The following is a 22,347-nucleotide window of genomic DNA, read 5'->3' on the forward strand; positions in this document are numbered from 1 at the left end:
ATCACCACTGACCTTATGGAAAAGAAAAACTACCTTCCTCCTGATGAATATTTTTAACTATTATATGTAATGTCACACTAAGAATTTTTGTATACAAAGCTTTATCTCATTTTGACTTATGTCCTCAGAAGAGATTCACATAAACACAAACAGAGCAAAATCGTAGCAATCTTTAAGATTTTGAGATGTACTATACAAAAGCTTTTCAAAGAGATGCCCTGCCTTTCAGTCATCCCAGGAAAGTATGAGGCGCTCATCCTGCATAGATTATTATATTTAAAACATGATGTACTATGTCAATGAACAAATTAAAAGTCCTTGAATGCCAAGCATGGATTATACCTGGCCCACAGATGTAATCCATGTGGTCCACATCTACTAAAAAGCTGTGATTCTACTTACGAATCTAGATTTCCTACATCTCTGAGGGCAAAGGTCAACAGAAATGGAAGTCATTTCTCCATAAAAGCCGGCATGCATTCTCCAATTCATCTCAGTCCCTGCAGTCATTTAATTTATGTAGATCATTTTACTCTGGGCCTGCTTCACTATATACCTACTTGATCCTACAGGCATCTAACTTTACAAACTCTAGGATACACTTTCCAGTGTTACATTAGGAGTTTGTTCAAGTTGACAAGGAATGGTCTAGCCACCACTTCACTTCAGCTAAGCATTAGGCAGCATGTTGAAAAGGGAATTACTTTGGAGCCTTTCTGGGGATTGGCAGCGGGAGAAATACAGAACTTTGAAAGGTACTTTTAGAAGCAAGATGACAAGAGTATTCAGCAAGAAGAAATGCACGCAAATAATGGTTAGTGAAGAACAAAATGATCCAAGCAAAAGCCTCTATCTGTAAACAGACTGAGATTCTTGGAGAAGCTAACCTAACTCAAAGCAGGGAAGAAAAACTCCACAAAATCAAGAACTAATGGTCCGGAGATGTCCTAAGATGGGACGTGTACCTCCAACAGAAAAGCCTCGTTCCCACTGCAAATAAGACACCGGGCTAAAGACTCCTATTTTCTTTTTCCTCCCAGGAACACACTGGTTTCTATTAAGCAAATTCTTTGATGAACGATTCAGAAGTAAAGGCCCTTCAAACTGGCCAGTAAGTAAATGCGACAGGACCGCTAGGATTGCTAAAGAGGGAATGGTGGGCAACAGTTGAAGGAATACAGTCTATGACTCATGCTATGGATGTAAATGTTCAACACTCAAATTTTGCTTTGGGGAAAATGGCGTCTTTTGAAATGTTTTTTCAAACTGAAGTAATAATATGATAGCAAACACTCTCTTCCAACAACACAAGAGGAGACTCTACACATGGACATCACCAGATAGATGGTCAATACCGAAAACAGACTGATTATATTCTTTGCAGCCAAAGATGGAGAAGTTCTATACAGCCAGCAAAAACAAGACCAGGAGCTGACTGTGCCTCAGACATGAACTCCTTATTGCCAAAATCAGACTGAAATTGAAGAAAGTAGGGAAAACCACTAGACCATTCAGGTATGACCTAAATCAAATCCCTTATGATTATACAGTGGAAGTGAGAACTAGATTTAAAGGACTAGATCTGATAGACAAAGTGCCTGATGAACTATGGACAGAGGTTCGTGACACTGTACAGGAGACAGGGATCAAGACCATCCCCCAGAAAAAGAAAGGCAAAAAAGCAAAATGGCTATCTGAGGAGGCCTTACAAATAGCTGTGAAAAGAAGGGAAGCGAAAAACAAAGGAGAAAAGGAAAGATACATCCATTTGAATGCAGAGTTCCAAAGAATAGCAAGGAGAGATAAGAAAGCCTTCTTCAGTGACCAGTGCAAAGAAATAAGAGGAAAACAATAGAATGGGAAAGACTAGAGATCTCTTCAAGAAAATCAGAGATTCCAAGGGAACATTCCATGCAAAGATGGGCTCTATAAAGGACAGAAATGGTATGGACCTAACAGAAGCAGAAGATATTAAGAAGAGGTGGCAAGAATACACAGAAGAACTGTACAAAAAAGAGCTTCACAACCCAGATAATCACAATGGTTTGATCATTCATCTAGAACCAGACATCCTGGAATGTGAAGTCAAGTGGGCCTTAGGAAGCATCACTACGAACGAACCTAGTGGAGGTGATGGAATTCCAGTTGAGCTATTTCAATCCTAAACGATGATGATATGAAAGTGCTGAAGTCAATATGCCAGCAAATTCGGAAAACTCAGCAGTGGCCGGCCACAGGACTGGAAAAGGTCGATTTTCATTCCAGTCCCAAACAAAGGCAATGCCAAAGAATGCTCAAACTACCGCACAATTGCACTCATCTCACATGCTAGTCAAGTAATGCTCAAAATTCTCCAAGCCAGGCTTCAACAATATGTAACAGTAAACTTCTAGATGTCCAAGCTGGTTTTAGAAAAGGCAGAGGAACCAGAGATCAAATTGCCAACATCCACTGGATCATCGAAAAAGCAAGAGAGTTCCAGAAAAACATTCCAGAAAAACACCTATTTCCGCTTTATTGACTATGCCAAAGCCTTTGACTGTGTGGATCACAATAAATTGGAATTTTCTGAAAGAGATGGGAATACCAGACCACCTGAACTGCCTCTTGAGAAATCTGTACGCAGGTCAGGAAGCAACAGTTAGAATTGTACATGGAACAACAGACTGGTTCCAAACAGGAAAGGAGTACATCAAGGCTGTATATTGTTACTGTGCTTACTTAACTTATATGCAGAGTACATCATGAGGAACGCTGGGCTCTAGATGAAGCACAAGCTGGAATCAACATTGCCAGGAGAAATATCAATAACCTCAGATATGCAGATGACACCACCCTTATGGCAGAAAGTGAAGAACTAAAGAGCCTCTTGATGAAAGTGAAAGAGGAGTGAAAAGTTGGCTTAAAGCTCAACATTCAGAAAACTAAGATCATGACATCTGGTCCCATCACTTCATAGCAAATAGATGGGGAAACAGTGGCAGACTTTATTTTAGGGGGCTCCAAAATCACTGCAGATGGTGACTGCAGCCATGAAATTAAAAGACGCTTACCCCTTGGAAGCAAAGCTATGGCCAACCTAGACAGTATATTAAAAAGCAGAGATATTACTTTGCCAATAAAGGTCTGTCTAGTCAAGGCTATGGTCTTTCCAGTAATCATGTATGGATGTGAGAGTTGGACTATAAAGAAAGCTGAGCACTGAAGAACTGATGCTTTTGAACCGTGGTGCTGGAGAAGACTCTTGAGAGTCTCAGGGACTGTAAGGAGATCCAACCAGTCCATCCTAACGGAAATCAGTCCTGAATATTCATTGGAAGGACTGAAGTTGAAGCTGAAACTCCAATACTTTGGCCACCTGATATGAAGAGCTGACTCATTTGAAAAGACCCTGATGCTGGGAAAGATTGAAGGTGGGAGGAGAAGGGGACGACAGAGGATAAAATGGTTGGATGGCATTACTGACTCAATGGACATGAGTTTGAGTAAACTCTGGGAGTTGGTGATGGACAGGGAGGCCTGGCGTGCTGCAGTCCATGGGGTCGCAAGAGTCGGAAACGACTGAGTGACTGAACTGAACTGAAAAACATGATAGAGCAAACAGTATAAATTGTAAACACACAGCTCCAGTTTTTACAAAGTGCATCTCATTCCAACACAATCAACACCCAGATCAAGATACAACACAACCACAACACCCTGAAAGCCTCCCTCATGCTCCCAGTAACAGGGGAAAGGACAGCTATCTGAGAGAAAAGCAGCAGGATCCCAGTACCCTCACTCATTACATAAAGATAAATTTCAAGTGGTGCAAAAATTAATCATACATGATAAAAACTTTGACGTATTAGACGGAATTAAAGACATAGTTTATAATTCAACAATGGGCAAAGAAAAACTCTGAACCCATGAATGGAAAGACTGATCAGTTTGACAACTTAAAAAGTAAACCTAAAGAGTTCCACATTAAAATGTATCACAAACAAAGTCAAAATACAATTTTCAAACTAGGGAAAAAAACAGAACACTTATGACAAAGGACCTTTAAAAACTGAGTATTTACAAGTTACTATAACCTGCACATTAGTGTCTCCTGAAAATCACGCTAAATCTTAATGCCCACTGTGATAGCATTAGGAGGCGGGGCCTTTGGGGGTGATTAGGTGTGAGGGGAGAGCACCCACGAATGGTGTCACACCTTATGAAAGAGGCTCCAGAGATTCCCCAGCCCCTTCATCATGTGTGGACTCAGGGAGAAGCTGGCAGTTTGCAACCCAGAAGAGGATCTTCACGAGACACCAAATCTGCCAGTGCCATGAATTTGGACTTCCCAGCCTCTAGAACTTTGAGAAATAAATCTGTTGTTCATAAACTACTCAATCTGTGGATTTTGCTATAGCAGCCTGAACTAAGACAAAAATCAATAAGAGAAGGTGAATCAATTAGAAATCAATATTTCTAATAAACAAATAGAAAAAAAAAGGAACTACTTATAAACACATGAAAAGATATTCAATTCCATTCATAGAAAGAGATAAAATTTTAAAACTATACAGAGACTATATAAAGGGCTCTCAGAATTCATAATAACAGTATTTTCCAAAGAAGACAAACAAATGACTTAGAAGCACATGAAATAATGTTCAACAGCATTAGGCAACAAGAAAATGCAAATCAAAACCACAACGAAGTAACATTTCACACCCAGTAGGATGGCTATAATCAAAAGTAGAGAGAATAGCCAGTGTTAAAGAGGATGTGGAAAAATTAGAACCCTTGTGCATTGCTGGTGAGTATGTAAAATGGTGCAGCTGCTTTGGAAAACAGTCTGATAAAATCCTCAAAGAATTAAATACAAGAGCTACTATATGACCCATCAACCCCACTTCTAGGTATATACCCAAGATTAATGGAAAGATATTTCTACACACAAACTTGTACACAAACGTTAAGAGCAACATTATTTGTAATAGTCGAAAGGTAGAAATAGCCCAAGTGTCCACTAACTGAAAAATGAACATACAAAATGTGGTATATCCACACAGTAGAGTATTATTCAACCATAAAATAAAGTGCTGAAACATGCTATAATGGGGATGGACCTTGAAAACATGAAACAAAGTGAAACATACCAATAACAAAAGATCACATATTATGTGACTCTGTTCATATGAAATGTCCAAGACAAGGTTATCTATAAAGACAAAGTGGAGTAACAGTTGCCTATGATGGGGCTGGTGGCTGGAGGAGTGGGAGAGTGATAGCTTAAACATACGGAGTTTCTTTTCTGAGTGATAAAAATGTTCTAGAGTGACTGTGGTGGTGGTTTCACATATCTACAAATACACTAAAAACTACTAAATTATACACTTTAAATGGGTGAATTATATGATGTGAACTGTATCTCAGTAAAACTTTAAAAAGCTATGAAGAAACATCATTTTTCTCATATCTGCTTAGCAAATATTTAAAATACTTAAAACATATTGCTTAGTGGAGGAGGCTACTATGTGTTGGTAACATTCTATTTCATGGTTTGGGTGGCAAAGGTGAACTTATCTTCTCATAGTTACTGACATACTTCACTGTATGCAAGTTATACCTCAATAACAAAGTCCATAAAAATACACATACACACACCGTGTTGGTGATGGAGTGGATAAAAAGGCACTCTTCTTCTTTGTTACTGGGGATATAATTGATAAAAGTCTTTTAGGTACATAAAATTGGTAAGTTTATAAACAATAAAAGATACATGCTTTGATCCTAAAAGTATACAGTACTCACATGTACAAAAACTTTCACTGCAACCTTGTTTGTTATAGGAAAGGTAATGAGAAAGCTAAATGTCCATCAACTAAGTCCTGGCTAAATAATGATATAATCATACCGGGGATACTATATAGCTGTTAATAATAATGAGGCAGATTTACACATATTAAAATGAATCTAACCCCAAGTTATAGAATCACATGAAAAAAGCAAGCAAGGTACCTGTATATATGATATGCTACTTCTATGTGGGGGAATATAAACCTAAGGTGGGGGCAGTCAGGGTAACTATTTACACACACACACACACATATATATATCACATCTCTGGAAGGACAAAGAAGAAACTAGTAATCACAGCTGAACTAGGAAACATTAACTTTGTGCCTTAAAAAAGTTGATATTATTATCAATTCCCATAAATCAACTCTTTCAATGTAAAAGCTATGGTATTTCAACACAGGTGAATATCATGGAGCTTCTAAAGGAGAAAAATCTGAAATGCTTGCTATAAATTCTAAAATGCTTCCTAATTCCCATTTTGAAAGCTCCCAAGCCATAGCCATTAAATAGCAGTAGTAATAATAAACAATGACTTACATCAACACCTCCAAACAAGTCAAAAATATAAGTATTTGGATAAGTGGTTTCTTGGGTAAGTTTCCTCTCTTCAGTAACAAATGCCATAGCCTCCATGGAGAGAAGAGGAGAAATTTCCTAGTGAAAAAGGATACCAAGAGACACTGAGTTTTACTATCCAACACAAACCAGACACCAAAATAACAGTTTGCATTTTAGTCACAACTTGAATTCCCATGAGGCCAAAAACAGCCTCTACAATGAACAACAACAACAAAAGAGCCAACTTACAGAAAAGCTGATATGATAAAAGTTGTTGTAATCATAGTAGAAGTTAACTTATTAAATACTTATATGTACCAGGCATGGTTCTTCATAAGTTACCTCTTTTAATCCTCACAACTCTATGATGCAACAGTAATGTACTGGCCCAATTTTACAGATAAGGAAACTAAGACACAAAGAAGTTGTCAATGTCAAACAGGGTAATGTGACAGAGTCAGGACTTAAACCTAGGATGTCTGGCTCCTGAGTCTGTGCTTACAAAAGAAAGCATACCTATTGTGGGTCAAACAGGAGAAAGAATAGGAAGAATACAGGGTCCTACTCATCATGCTCTCTTCTTAGGAACCTCAAGGGAAGACGGAACCCACTGGACTAGAGCAGTCATTCTCATACAGCGGTGAGCATCCAATCACCTGAAGGACATGTTAGAACCCAGGCTGTTGGGTCCCACCTGCAGTTTCTGATTTAATAGGTCTGGGCTGAGGCCTGAGAATGTGCATTTATCCTAAGTACCCAAGTGATGTTGATGTTGGTCCAAGTACCACTCATTAAGAGAAAGCAGAACTCTTTCTTACAGATAACCTATTACATGACAAGCACCGGATTTGTATACTTAAGTCCATTTAATCCCTAAAATAATTCAATGAAGTGAGTCTAGTTTGACCCATTTTACAGGTTAAAAAACAAAAATCACAAAGTTGTACAAGGTCACATAATTAGTGGGAGAACTACTGCCTCTGGGTTTCATTTCTCTCATTTATAAAACTAGAATGTAATTCTGTGGGCAACACTGTACAATGGAAGCTGGTTTCAGGAGTAGGACAAATCTGGGCTCATCATAATGATAACCACATGACGGTGCGTGGATTATGCTGAGTCTGTTTTCTCAACTGAGAAAGGAAATGGAGAAGACATCTGGATTTTCCTGCTCAGTATCTCCTTTTCTCTTCTTCAGGTAACAGCCCTACTTCTGTGGAAGACTACGAGGCCACACACAGATGTCAAGATAAGAAATAGACTGCCTAACTCTATTTGGCCCCTGAATTCACATCTGTGCTTTCTGAAGATATGAGACAATAAATAATCTTTTTCGCTAATCTGAGTGGGTTACTGTTACATGCAATCAAAGTATTTTGGACTAATCTACTACTACCACCCATCTCACAGAGTTATTATAAAAATTAAATATGCCTGGTACATAGTAAATTTCACGTACTTGTTGAATGCATAAAGAAATGATGATCACATAGCAAGCACTCACAAATATGAATTTCCCTCTTTCATCTACCTCATATCTCAGAGATTTTGCAGGAATCAAATGAAATAATGCATAATTCTTCACAAAATGTTTTCAAGCAAGCGTAAGACACTGTAATTATTTTTATCCTAAATCAAACTGTGAGAAGATCAAGAACACAAACGTCTTTTTATAAATTTTTACTTGGGAATGATTTTCAATTTACAGAAAAAGCTGTGTAGACAAAACATCTCTTCTGAAAGGTAAAGATTAAACTTATCTGGCCCTATTAATATTTATAAATGATTTATGTGAAATAATAAACAGAACTTCACATATGAAAAACATATTTTATTATGATCAAATATAACTTGAACAGATTTTAGCTACATTAGAGCCAGTAATCTAAATTCAAAGTTGGACCTGCTTTCCCAGTATGAAGTTTGACCTACTAAATCAGAAATTCTACTGGCAGGGCCCACCATTAACAAGGCTTCCAGGTGACTCTGATACACACTCCAGATTGAGAACTGACTGCCCTGGATGTCTCTGCACTCTTTCCAAGTCTCTTCACCTTCAGATGTCGGTCATACTTATCAACAACCACAAGGCCACTTCCTTGAAGTCTCACCAAAACGGGACCTTTTAAATCCCATTGAAAAAGAATATATCCCAATCCCAGGGCAAGGCCTCCTTACTTAGGCAAGTACTAGGACAAAACAAGTGAGAATAAAACCCAGAAGTATATACACCGGGAACTTAATGGTGATTATCTCTGGGTGGTGGGATTATAGGTGATTTTTATTTTCTTCTTTGCACTTTTTCTGAACTTCCCAAATTTTCTACAGCTTACTCAATAAATACAGGCTATTTTAAAAAGCAGACTGAAGAAGAGGAATAACCCAGATGTCTAGTATCACCTGGAGGCCCTGAATGCAGCCCCTCCAATGCCCCTAACAGTTACCTTGAGGATGTTTTGGCATTCAACGAAGTCACTGTGGAGGTGGCTGGTCGCATACAGCTTAAGGAGCAGCTGCGGAATTCCACTCCATTTGGACTGTTTGTCCCTTTCCGTCAAAAAAGTTTCAGTGAACTGTAAGTCCAAAGGAAAAAAAAAAAAGAGGAAACTATTACTGGTGAGGAAAGAACTACTAGAACATTCAGCAAAGGAGAGCAGCTGGCTCCCAAACCCACCCAGGACAAGTCAGTCAAAGGTCTTTCTAGAAACCTTCAGAAGTTCCCCGACAGCCTGTAAGGCCCAAGTCCAGCTCCTCGTTTATGATACACCCCCTTCCTATTCTACCACCGACTTTCCTCTCTTAACTTCTTCTTTGCCCAATGCACACTCCAGGCTCCAAATGTATGTGTTTTCTCTCTATGCTTTGCATGTGTTTATTCCCCCATACATGGCTCTGTATAGACATACAGGTATGCCACCTGTATGGGGAGAAAATAAAACCTAAGGTGGGAGCAAGAGGGATAATTATTCACACACACACATATACAGGTTTGAACTGCATGGGTCCACTTACATGAGAAATTTTTTCAGTAGTAAACATTACAGTACTACACAATCCATGGCTGGTTGAATCCACAGATACAGGGAAACTGTGGGTATGGAGGGCTGACTCTTAAGTTATACAATAATTTTGACTGTGAAGGGGCCCCTATGCCCTTGTGCTGTTCAAGGGTGGACTCTATGCCACAGAACATTTCTGGGCGTCTTTCCTACCTGGAAAGCTCCTCCTCCTCCCTGTCTCTTCTACCTAGAAAGTTCCTTCCCCTTCAAAATGCAAGCCAAAAAGACAGAAACTTTCCTTGATAGGACTTCCTCTCTCTCCTTTCTAAGAGGGTCTGGGACCTTATCTAACATTTATCATATGGTATCATAATTACTGGTTCATTTGTCCTAACCACCGCCCACCGCTATAGAGCAGGTGCCAGGCTGTGTTTATTGTGCACGCCTTCTTTCTCTCAAAGAACGCCAGGCACGGAGCAGGGGCTCAGGAAGTGTCTGAAGGCATGAGCAATAGCCTAGTCTAATGACAGGTTCATTAATCACGGCAATGTCTATTCTGGGGATATGGCATTATCAGTGCCAGAAGTGAATTATTTTCATGTAGACTTGTCCCTCAGTTAGATCAAAAGCTCCCTGCAGCTTACAAACGACATGCAGGTCTTCAGTAACTGCTTGGCCTATCCTGATACACATCAGTACTCTGATCTTGGACAAGCCCCATTCATTACTCTTCCTGAGCTTGTTTTCTTAGATTGTGAAAATAAAATAATTCAAGGGTCATGAAAGACAATGAAATGTTTCTGAGTATTTGTATTAGGGTGAACCATAGGAAATTACCATTTCTGTAGGTCTAAATGATTATCAGAAATGTTATATTCTTCAGGCAAACTCAAATTAAGGCAAACCCCGAAACAATGGGGAAAAAAAACACCTTTCCCTTCCTTGAAAGGAAAAAGACAGAAAACAACAATGGCTTCATGGGACTAGGCAAAAGCAGTGCTTATAAGTTTATAGCTATAAACATTTATATTAAAAAGGAGAGCAATCTCAGATTATCTTATCTTCCATCATGAAAAACTAGGGGAAAAATGGAGTAAACCCAACCCAAAGCAAGCATGAGGAAATTAAAAAGATCCTTGCAAAAATAAGTGATATAGAGAAAAAGAAAAATAACAGGAAAAAAATCAACAAAATCAAATTTGGTTCTTCAAAAAGACCAACAATATTGAAAATAGTTACACTGACTAACTTACATTGACTCAAATTACTATATATTCAGGAATGAAAGAGGAAACAACTACCAATTTTAAGGAGATAAAAAGGTTTACATGGAAATACTAGGAGCAACTATATGCCAACAAACTACATAAATTAGATGAAACGTACAAATTCTCAGAAGGACACAAATAACAGAAACTAACTTAAGAAGAAACAGAAAATCTGATATACCTAAAACAATTAAAGAGATCAAATTAGTGATTTAATACAAAAGGAAGAAAAAGAGGGAGGGATGAAGGAAGGAAACGACCCATAAAGAAAAGCCCAAGTGCAGATGCTTCACTAGTAAATTCTACTGAACATTTAAACAGAAATTGGCAAATTCTTCACAAACTCTTCCACAAAACAGAAGAAGGAACACTTCGCAACTCATTCTATGAGGCTAGTATTACCCTGATACCAAAACCAAAGACATTAAAAGAATACCTAGAAATAAACTTAATCAAGGAGGTGAAAGACCTATACTCTGAAAACTATAAAACAATGATGAAGAAAATTAAGGATGATAATAGAAATGGAAAGATATCCTGTGTCCTTGGATTAGAAAACTAGTTAAAACGTCCATACACTCAAAGCAATCTACAGATTTAATGCAATCCCTATCAAAATAGCCATGGCATTTTTCACAGAACTAGAACAAATTCCTAAAACATATATGGAACCACAAAAGATCCAGAACTGCCACAACCATCCTGGAAAATAAAAAGAAGAACAAAGCTTGTGGTATCACGCTCCCTGATTCAGACTATACTACAAAACTACAGGAACCAAAACTGCACAGTCCTGGCACATGGACGCAGACACACAGATCAACGGAATGAAACAGAAGGCCCAGAAATACACCCACCGCTTATGGTCAATTAATTTACAACAAAACCAACAAGAATATACAACAGTGAAAAGACAGCCTCTTTAATAAGCAGTGTTGGGAAAACTGTACAGCTATATGTAAAACAATGAAATGCGTAACAACATTGCAAAGCAACTATACTTCAATAAAATAAATTTTTTAAAAAAGAAATCTGAACATTTTTTCACACAATATAAAAAATAAATTCAAAATAGGTTGAAGACCTAAATGTAAGACCAGAAACCATAACTCTTACAAGAGAACAGAGGCAGAACACTCTCTGACATAAATCACTGCAGTATGTTTTTTGTATCTGTCTCCTCAGGCAAAAGAAACAAAAACAAATAAATGGGACCTGATTAAACCTAAAAGCCTTTCCATAGCAAAGGAAGCCGTCAACAAAATGAAAAGGCAGAACCTACTGAATGACAGAAAATACTTGCAAATGATATAAATAAGGGATTAATATCTAAAACATAAACAGCTCACACAACTCAAATCAAAACTACAAAAAACTAATTAGCACAAATTAGCATAACATTATAAATCAACTATACTTCAACAGAAAAAATAGAGGAAAAAAATATAAACAACCCAATTTAAAAATAGGCATAAGACCCAAACGGACATTTTTTTCAAAGGAGACCAACACACACACTTAGAGCTAATAAGTGAGTTTGGTAAGGTTTCAGGATACAAAATGAATATACAAAAATCACCTGAATTTCTATGCATCTGCAATGAACAATCCAAAAGTGAAAATAAGAAAGCAATCCCATTTGTAACAGCATCAAAAAGAATACTTATGAATAAATGTAACAAAATATAAGATCTATACAATAAAACACAAAACATCGTCGAAAGAAATTAAAGAAGTAAAGAATGCCTAAATAAATGGAAAGCCATTCATGCTCAGAGATTGGAAGACTTAACATTTCTAATATGACAATATTCTCCATATTGATGAGATGGTTGGATGGCATAACTGACTCAATGGACCTGAGTCTGAATAAACTCCGGGAGTTGGTGATGGACAGGGAGGTCTGTTGCGCCGCAGTCTATGAGGTCCCAAGGAGTTGGCCACAACTGAGTGACTGAACTGAATCGATCAAAATTTCAGATGGCTTCACTGCAGAAACTGACACTACATTTAATAGCTACTCTCTATACATTCTTTGCAAGCATACAGAACATTTACAAAATGCACAGCTTCTGGGCCACGGAACAAATTTCAACACGTAGCTAAATGAATAAAAACACAAACTATGTTCTCTGACTGCAGTGCAATCACCGTAAAATCTGTAACAGAAAGATAATTATAAAACCCTGATGGTCATAAATTAAAAAGTATACCTCTTAAAAATGCATAGGTCAAAGAAGAAATCCAAGGAGAAATTTGAAAGTATTCTGAAATAAATGACAATGAAAATACTACAGATCAAAATTTGTGGGGTCCAACTAAAGCTATGACTAGTGGCCAGGATAAACTTGATACCAAAACCTGGTGAAAGGAAAATTATAGGCCATTCTCATTCATAAACACAGAAGGAAAAAAAGCCTAATAAGAAAATTAGGACTCAAATTTAGCAATCTATAAAAAGGATGAAGTTTTGAATCAGAAATTCAGATTTGGTTTAATATTTGAAAAGTTTACTCAGTGTAATTCATCATATTAATAACACAAAGGAAAACAATTATATTAACATCTCAATGCAGAAATAGCATTTTGATAGAATTCAACACAGAAATTCAGAAAAGAAATGAACTAATAAGAGTATCTACAGAAAATATTCAACAAACACCGTACTTAATGGTTAAGTGTTTAAGGCTCTCCCTCTTAAATCAGTAACATGCCACTTCAATTCACTGTAAAGGAGCATCCCAAACAGCAGTTAGGTAAGAAAAAAAAGTTGTAAGATAGGAAGGGATAAAATAAAAGCTTCATTTGCAGATATACTTGCAGATGACTGTACACATACACAATCCAAAATAATCTAAAGTATTAAAATCCAGGAGCAGTATAAACGCTGCAGCAATACAAAAACCAATCCTGTTTTTATATTACAGCTACAGCTAGAAAACGTGGCTTTTAAAATGCTATTTACAATACCACCAAATCATATCAAATGCCAAGGAATGAATCTAACAAAGACCACTACATAGAAAACAGTAAAATATCATCAAGAGAGATTAAGGAAGATTATATCAGAGAAAAAGAGATGTAAGGGAAGGAGAGAATGAGTGTGCGGTATTGAATAGACTGAAAGCAATCCCAATCAAAATCCTGTTGTAAAAATGTACATACTCATTCAAAAATGTATATGGAAATGGCAAAGGACCAAGAAGAGCCAAGGAATTCTTGAAGAAAAGCAGGAGAAGCTACTCTTCTGATTCAATATTCTATAACCAAAATCAACACATAAAATTACAGAAAATAAAACAATGTGATATTAGCATAAGGGTAAATGGACAAATCAGAGCAACAGAACAGACATGAAACAGACGTGAAAACAAACACTCCAGAGCACTGGAGGGACAAAAAAGACTCTCCAATAAATAACTGGTCAACTTGATCTCTCTACGGAAAAGCTCACACCACACCCAAAATAAATTCCTAAAACATGTATTTCAATGGCAAAGGCAAAACAGTAAAGCTTCTAGAAGACAAGCAGAGTATCTTCATGACCTTAGAGTAGGTAAAGATTTACTAAACAGAATACAAAAACCATAAGGGAAAACAGTGGTATTAAAATTAAGCACTTCTGTTTACCAAAAGATCTTTTGAGAGACTAAAAAGCCAAGCCACCAAATAAGAGACAACATCTGCCAAATATAACTACAAAGGGCTCATATCCAGCAAATAAAAAGAACTTTATTTTAAATGAAAAACCCCACCAGAAAAATATGTAAAAGATTTAGACAGGTAATCCACAAGACAGAAAGTCCAAATGGCCAATAAACTCCTGAAAACATGCTTAACTTCACTAGTCATGAGGGAAACACAAACTCAAATCACAAGATGCCACTTCTCACACACTAGAATGACTAAAATTAAAAAGACTGGCAACACCACAGGTGAGTCAAAACATGGAACAGGAGCTCACATATACTGCTGGTGGGACTGTAAATTAGTACAACCATTTGGGAAACTGTTTAGCTGCTAATGCTAAACCTATGTACATCCTATAACCTAGCAATTCTATGTTTAAGTATACACCCCAAAGAAATTGCACAGATACGCTTAAAGAGAGAAGTACAAGATGTTCACATAAACATTATTCAAAACCACCCAAAACTGGAAAGATCCCAAATACTCATCAAAATTACAACGAATTAACTGGGTTTTTTTTTTTTTGGGGGGGGGGGTTGGGGTTTAATACTACATAGCAATGAAAATGAATGAACTACTGGAGAAGGGAATGGCAAACCACTTCAGTATTCTTGCCTTGAGAACCCCATGAACAGTATGAAAAGGCAAAATGATAGAATAGTGAAAGAGGAACTCCCCAGGTTGGTAGATGCCCAGTGTGCTACTGGAGGTCAGTGGAGAAATAACTCCAGAGATGGTATCACCGACTTGATAGACATGAGTTTGGGTGAATTCCGGGAGTTGGTGATGGACAGGGAGGCCTGGTGTGCTGCGATTCACGGGGTCGCAAAGAGTCAGACACGACTAAGCGACTGAACTGAACTGAACTGTGGTTTAATACTATACAGCAATGACAATGAATGAACTACAGCTTTACCTGTCATCACAGATGAATCTCACAATGTGGGCTGAAAGGCAGAAGGCAGACGTAGTACATACTGTTTGATTCTATGTATGTACGTATGCATGCGCGTGCTCAGGCGTGTCCAACTCTTGGCGACCCCATGGACTATAGCCTACCAGGCTCCTCTGTCCATGGGATTTTCCAGGCAAGAATACTGGAGTGGGTTGTCATTTCCTCCACCAGGGAATCTTCCCAACCCAGGGATGGAACCCGCGTTTCCTGGACTGGCAGGCAGAGTCTCAACCACTGTGTCACCTGGGAAGCCCTGATGCTCTTTGTATAAAGTATAAAAACTAGTATGACTAAATGCAAAGTCAGAAGTTAGACTAGCGATTTCATTTGAGGGGAAGAAGAGCAGAGAGAGAGGTTAGTAAGGAGTACAGAGGTGATCCATTATTTGCTACACAGTAGATAATTTTGAGCTGTTCATTTACCTTTGTGCATTTCAACACAGAAAGTTTTGTAAATGCCTAAAATAAAATAATCTTATGTACTGATTATGGAAAGATCTCTAGAATACATTTGTAAGTGAAAAAAGCTAGAAGCACATAGTATGTATACATACTACACAATAGTATGTATAGTACAGTATCACCTGTATAAGGAAGACTATAGCGACATACTTGCTTTCCTAAGCTTAGATAGAGGGATCGACCAGAAATCAATAACCAGAGTTGCATCTGGGAGTAGAACTGGAGGGAGATAGCAGAGGTGGCAGCAGGCCATTTTTAAGGCAGACTGACTTTCCTCCCTTTTGTACATGTGTATACATTATTCAAAACAAATGTTACCTCCGGCAGGGAGGGACTGACATGAAAGGGGCATTAAATATATTAATAACTTCTCAAATTTGGCCATGGGTACATGTTTACTGTGGCAACACACTGGTATCACTTATTACAGCTTTTTAAAGGTCAAATATTTAACAATAAACTTAAAAAAAAAGCCAACTATACACACAATGGCACACTGTGGATGTCCAATAAATGTTAGTTACGTTCCCCACCCTAATCCCAAATATCTAAACTTATCTCCCACTGATCTCCCACAGGAGCACTTCACTTTCTCTTCTGTCTTCTAATGGCCAGTTATAGGGACTTTCTCAATGGTGTTCCTGAGAAATATCTATGCTACTGTTAAAAGTCTACTCATTCTTCAAAACCAACTCACACCTCACTTATTCTATGAAGTTCTCCAAAGCAACCATAGCCCAAACTTCAAAGCAGAGAAAATGTCTTTTAAAAATAGGAAGATCCTAAGAGAACACTCAGTGAAATCATTTTGCAGAGGGGTTAGTCAGGTGATAGACATGACTTCTTTATAGTTGTTACATGTTTTAATGTACATCTACCAAAGTGTACCCACAATGAATGAGAAAACTTTCATCAATGCATATTATAGCTAAAATTACAGAAGACAAGCGCTTAGGAGGTAAGGAGTGGGAATACAGGTCATGCACAAAGGATGGGGAATGAGAACAGAACCTTTCAACAGTTACACCAAATGCTTAAAGATAATGGAATAATATGCCATTAAACCTTTAAGGGAAAATAACTTCTAACTTAGAATTATATACCCAGCTAAACTAAATACTCAAGTATAAGAAAAAAAAGACATTTTCAGACATACAAACTTAAAAGTTACCTCCCATGTTTGCTTTCTTAGGTGCCTACTAGAGAATGTACTCCAAGAAAAAGGAACACAGAATTCAGAAAACAGAGATCCAAAACATGAGAAAAAGAAATAAAATGTCCTGAATTTGGTGAAGAGAAACCCCCAAAATTCAGCTATACAGCTATTCTAGCAAGTAATTAGTCCAAGCTGAAGCAGGCCAGAGGGTTCCAAGAAGAATTTCTTTTTAAAAGAAAAAAGTAGGAGTTTTAGAATTTGGTAGTAAATTGTAATAAAAAGTAAAGCAAATTTTATAAGGATGATTACAGTGAAAGAAACCAGACTCAAAAGTCTACATATGGAATGATTCCATTTCTGTGACAGTCAGTAAAACAGCATAATAGGATAGACAACAGATGAGCAGTTGCCAAGGGATGGTGGTGGGGAAGGGTAGACTACTACAGGGGAACTTTCTGAATCTTAACTACAGTGGTGGTCACACAACTATGTGTGTTTGTCAAAACTTACAGAACTATACACTGAAAGGGTGAATTCTACTATACCTAGGTCTCAATTTAAAAAGTAGGGGAAGAAAGGGCAGCTTTTAACTAAGAAAAACACATTATACAGAATATAATTGTTGCATACTATACGGCTCTGCCGTAAACAATTATATCTTATCACTATCATCATAAAGAAAATACCAACGGCCAAAACTGACATAACCACATTAGGAGAATCACAGAGACCAAACGTGTGGCACAGGGTGCTGTGAATTAAACCCTAATCCTCTACAAGAGGAAGAGAATAGATAACCTTTAAAACTGTACAGTAAAGTATTAGCCTTATGTCATTTAGAATACTGGCTTTCCTGTTTCGTGGACTCTTCGCCTGCAAAAGAAAACATAGTGTGGACAGTGACTGCCTGGGGAGAGTGGAACTTGGGGTGAAGAGTGGGGGCACTGCTGCTATTTTTTACAAGGTTCGTGATACCCAGAAATTCTCCAAATCACATTCAAAATATTCAACTTCACATGGAATTTCTTTTACTACTACCAGTTTGTCTTACAAGGCATTAACTCTCACTTAAAAATAATCATCTGGATTTTGTTTTCCTTGTGAACATCTGAGTAGTATGATGAAAAGAGCCACCATCCAGGCATCTTCAAAGCTGAATTTTTGGCAGGTGTTGTATGGGTTTTTTCTCTTGGAGTACTTGTGGTTTGACAGTTTATAGGAGTGATAATCTCTTACATCATGCTGCCTAAGCTGTCAACCTATTTAGGAAATGTGACACTTCCAGACATTTACAGTTTTTGTTGACTTATTTTTGTCTTTAGTGCTTTTCTTTTTAAATAATTAAATGCTGAACTCCATAAACATAAAATGTATATTTTATTTGTTTAGTTCTAACTGTAAGATATCAAATGCCTCAAAATAAATTAAGTGCAAGTAAATAGCCTTCTTCAAGATTAATGAAGATTAAATACCTTTAATTAATGAAGATAAAAGACATTGTTATATTATTCTGGTAATATTAACCAATGAATGCTTGCATCCACTTTAATGGGATCTGTTATGTTTTAATATAATTAAAAGTGAATTTTATGGTTTGTGAATATAAAAAGCTATTTAAATATTATCCATATTTTTAAAAGAATTTATCCTACTGGGGGGTTTTCAATATCAAATTATTCTTGACAGGCAAAGACGACAGTATTTGATTTGAACCTCTAGGTTTCAAATGTTAATGCTTAGAACAAGGCTGAAAGAGGCAGTACCAATTGAAAATTTAAAAACAAAAAAAGAGGGGGTCAATCTAAAAAGATACATATGAGGTAAATAACACTCAGGTAGAATTTAGATATACCAATAATTACGAAGGAAGTGATGACTGGAATTTGGGAAACAAACAGGATGCCATAACCCAGCCTATCATTAGATTTCCAAACTGAAGTGGTATCTCTAGGTGTGGTGGGTCATGACCTGTTGAGTTGCCTTGCCTAGTCTACCCCTTTCCCGCAATTCCCACTGACCATGGAGGGTCCTGTGCACCCCAGGGAAGGAAACTGGATTTGATACCAACTGCCATGGGATGCCACTGGAGGGTTTTAGGCAAGGGATTATAAGACCTGACTTGTTTTAGGGATCAAATGTGCTGATAAATCTGGACAGGCTCTGTAAACACTAAAGCATCATACCAGCGTATTTTATTACCCTGACAGAGGGCAAACTGAAAGGGGGAGATGAGAATAAGGCACACTAAAATCCCAGTAGGACAGGCCCACTTTAAATCATTCAGCCCAGAGTCTTCTCCCAGGCTCCTCTCAAGCTCCATTTGGGACGTGAGGAAGATCAGATTTGGTGGGCTGTATTTGCCATATTAAGTTTTTGAGGTGCCCATTAGATGTCTGTGTGGAGATGCTGAGAAAGTATTTGGATATATCCAACTGGAGCTAAAGGGGGGAACCAGGATGGAAATACAGTTTTAGGATCTATCAGAATATAGTTTTGCTAAAAACAATACTTGCTAATCTTTATAGCATGCCTACTATATTTTAGACACTATTTTAAGTGCTTTACATGTATAAATGCTCTTGGTCCTTACCACAGCCTTACCAAGCTAGAACCCATGATTATCTCTATTTTATAAATGAAGAAACTGAGGCAAAAAGAGATTAAACTACTTGTTCAAAGACACACAGCAAGTATGCACCAGAGCTGGGATTCAAATCTAAGTAATCTGACTCCAGAACTCTTTAAAGCCATGGGACTGTGTAGGATATACAAAGAGACAGCACTGAGAAAGACAAAGCCCTCAGATACAGTATTTCAAGTCAAACAATTTCCTGAGTCCTGAGGATCAAATGACTGATGCTGTTTCAAGCTCTGCAGACACATAAAAAAATAAAACACAGTCTTTCAAGAGGCCCAGTCTCAGATCTATGAGCTGATGACAACGATTTACTGAGCACCTACTATATGCCCTATACTGGGCAAGCTTTTTAGATACATTATTCTACTTCTCCCCCAACAGCACTAAGATGTTACCACTGCCATTTTAGAAAGAATGAAACTGAGGTTAAGAGAGGTTATACAATATAACCTACCAATAAATGACAGAACTAGGGTTCAATACAGGTCCATCTTACTTCAAAATCTGGTTTTTCCCAAGGAGTTTCTGTTACATGCTACAACACGGATGAACCTTGAAGACATTGTACTAAGTTAAATAAGCCAGGCACAAAAAGACAAACAATGCATGATTCCACTTATATGAGGTATTTAAAATAATCAAATTCATGGAAACAGAAAGTAGTAGAACGGTGGTTACCAGGGGCTGTGAGAAGGGGAAAAGAGTAGTTTAATGGCTCAAGTCTCAGATTTACAAGATGAAAAAATTCCGGAGATCTGCTTCACAACAATGTGACTACTTACTGACTGCACACTTAAAAATGAATGAGTTGGTAAACTTTACATTATGTGTTTAAAACGCAAAGAAGAAAATTTTAACCTGGTCTTTCCAAGTATTCCACAGGCCATAAGAGAATATACTCACTGTGTCATGGAAATACCTGTGAGGAAATCATTCACTCTGCAATGTGGGGGGAGGAAAAAGAGTGAAACAAGGACGAGATCAAAGAAAGCTACTAAGAAGGGACACATCTGAAAGATGAAGATCCCCACTTGATCCTCACTATAGTTTTGGAAAGGAACCTCAGGCTCAACTTCTGATATAGCTCCCACACCTGTCTGTATACAACTTGATTACCATACTAATGGTGGTAATTAATGTGGCAATCAATTATTACCACAGACTATAAATGGGGCTCAAGAACATTCCAGCACCTTCTATCCGATGAGTTCCTCCAGTCTCCTTCCACTCCAAGTCATCCAGCATTGGGTACAAATATGTGTAAAGAACTTAATTTTCTTTCATTCATTGAGTTAAAGAACTTTGGTGGTTCTCTATTGCTCTCAGAACACAGAAGATTATCAAGAAGAGTGCTTGGGAGCAAATTGCCTAATCTTTCTGAGCCTAAGTTTCTTCATCGGTGTTAAGAGATGAGTCCTGACACTTGATTCAAAAGACTTGAGAACGAAATAAAGACACTGTATAACTTGCACAATGCTTGATCCAAAGTATGTACTCAATAAAGGTGAGTTGAGTTCCCTTTCTGCCCATTCCTACCTACTCAGGTCAGTAAGAGTCTTTGGGTTAAAGGACAGAGCAAGTATTTCCAGGATCTTAAGGCAGATAGAGAAGAATGCAAAGGGAAAAAAGTCGCTCATCTATGGTTATCTTATGGCAAGGAAAATACTGCTCACCCAGAACTGCTTCTTCATCTGTAACCCTATACAAACACACACACACACATATATGTGTATGTGTATATATATATATATATATGTCCTTTTAACCATATAATATTAAAATGGCTCAAAACTAAGTTACTATGAAAAATCTCACTCTCATTCTCTCCCTCATCTACCCAATTCCCACTCCACCAATCACTTTATTAGTTTCCTGTACATACTTAAAAGTTTCTTTATGCAAAAGCTGTCCTTAAGTTAAGCTAATGTTTTACAGGGGTGTTTACAAGGTAACTTCTGGGAACAAGGTGAGGGGGAAGGGGAGGAGCAAGCAACCTTGGTCTTACTCATCCTGATTTACTCTAAAGCAGTGTCCTTCATTCATTAAAAAAAAAAACAAAAAAAACCCAAAACTAATCATATAATAGGCACGTAGAGTAAGCTAGATAACAAGTACTGCATTAATATTAACTGATTACTCTTAAGCTTTTTACTATGCACCAGAAACGCATTTAACGCTTTACACAATTGTCTCTGATCCTCACAACACCTTAACAGGTTGGTTACTAATTATCATCTTCATTTTATAAATGAGGAAACTGAGGCACAGAAAGGTAAACTTGGCCAACCAAGAGACAGCAGGGTTCTGAATCCAGGCCTGACTCCGGAACCCTAGCTGTTAACCATGACGCTTTACACACGCAACACAGATACAGTCCCTGCACCCGTTGGAGCTCAGCCGAATGTAAGATACAGGCGAGAAAAAGAGAAGACAACAAAGAAATATGTAATTAGAGACTAAGAAAGTAATGTGAACCAAATGAATTCTGGGCTGTAACTGAATAACAATGGGGACCTACTTTAGAAGCGGGGGAGGGGTTATGTCAAGGAAAGGCCTCCGAGAGAATGACATTTATGATGACTTGGGAACCGTTTGGTGGCTGCAATGATGACCCACCGCCCAGTTCAACGCGGAGAAACTCGCGGCCCGTAGAGGCTAAAGCAAACTCGCCCAGGGTCCCCCAGACGTGCAGACGTGGCGCAAGGAAGGGAGGATCCAGGAGCTGGGCCCAGGACTCGTACACGCCATCAGTGCCCGATGCAGCCCAGCCCGGCTCGGTCCCTAACC

At 37.9% G+C, this 22,347-nt stretch overlaps 1 protein-coding gene across 1 annotated transcript in view; it reads right to left on the reverse strand.

Moving 5' to 3' along the window:
- Positions 1 to 22,347, reverse strand: part of TRPC4AP (transient receptor potential cation channel subfamily C member 4 associated protein) — a 71,480-nt gene that overhangs the window by 48,773 nt on the left and 360 nt on the right. The window contains exons 2-3 of the mRNA XM_068986918.1: positions 8,838 to 8,966; positions 6,373 to 6,489 (exon numbers count right to left, since the gene is read on the reverse strand). Coding sequence (XP_068843019.1) covers positions 6,373 to 6,489; positions 8,838 to 8,966 — 246 coding nt within the window. The remainder of the gene's footprint in view (positions 1 to 6,372; positions 6,490 to 8,837; positions 8,967 to 22,347) is intronic.

This window comes from Capricornis sumatraensis, chromosome 15 (genome assembly GCF_032405125.1).
Source record: "Capricornis sumatraensis isolate serow.1 chromosome 15, serow.2, whole genome shotgun sequence".
Lineage (NCBI taxonomy): Eukaryota > Metazoa > Chordata > Mammalia > Artiodactyla > Bovidae > Capricornis > Capricornis sumatraensis.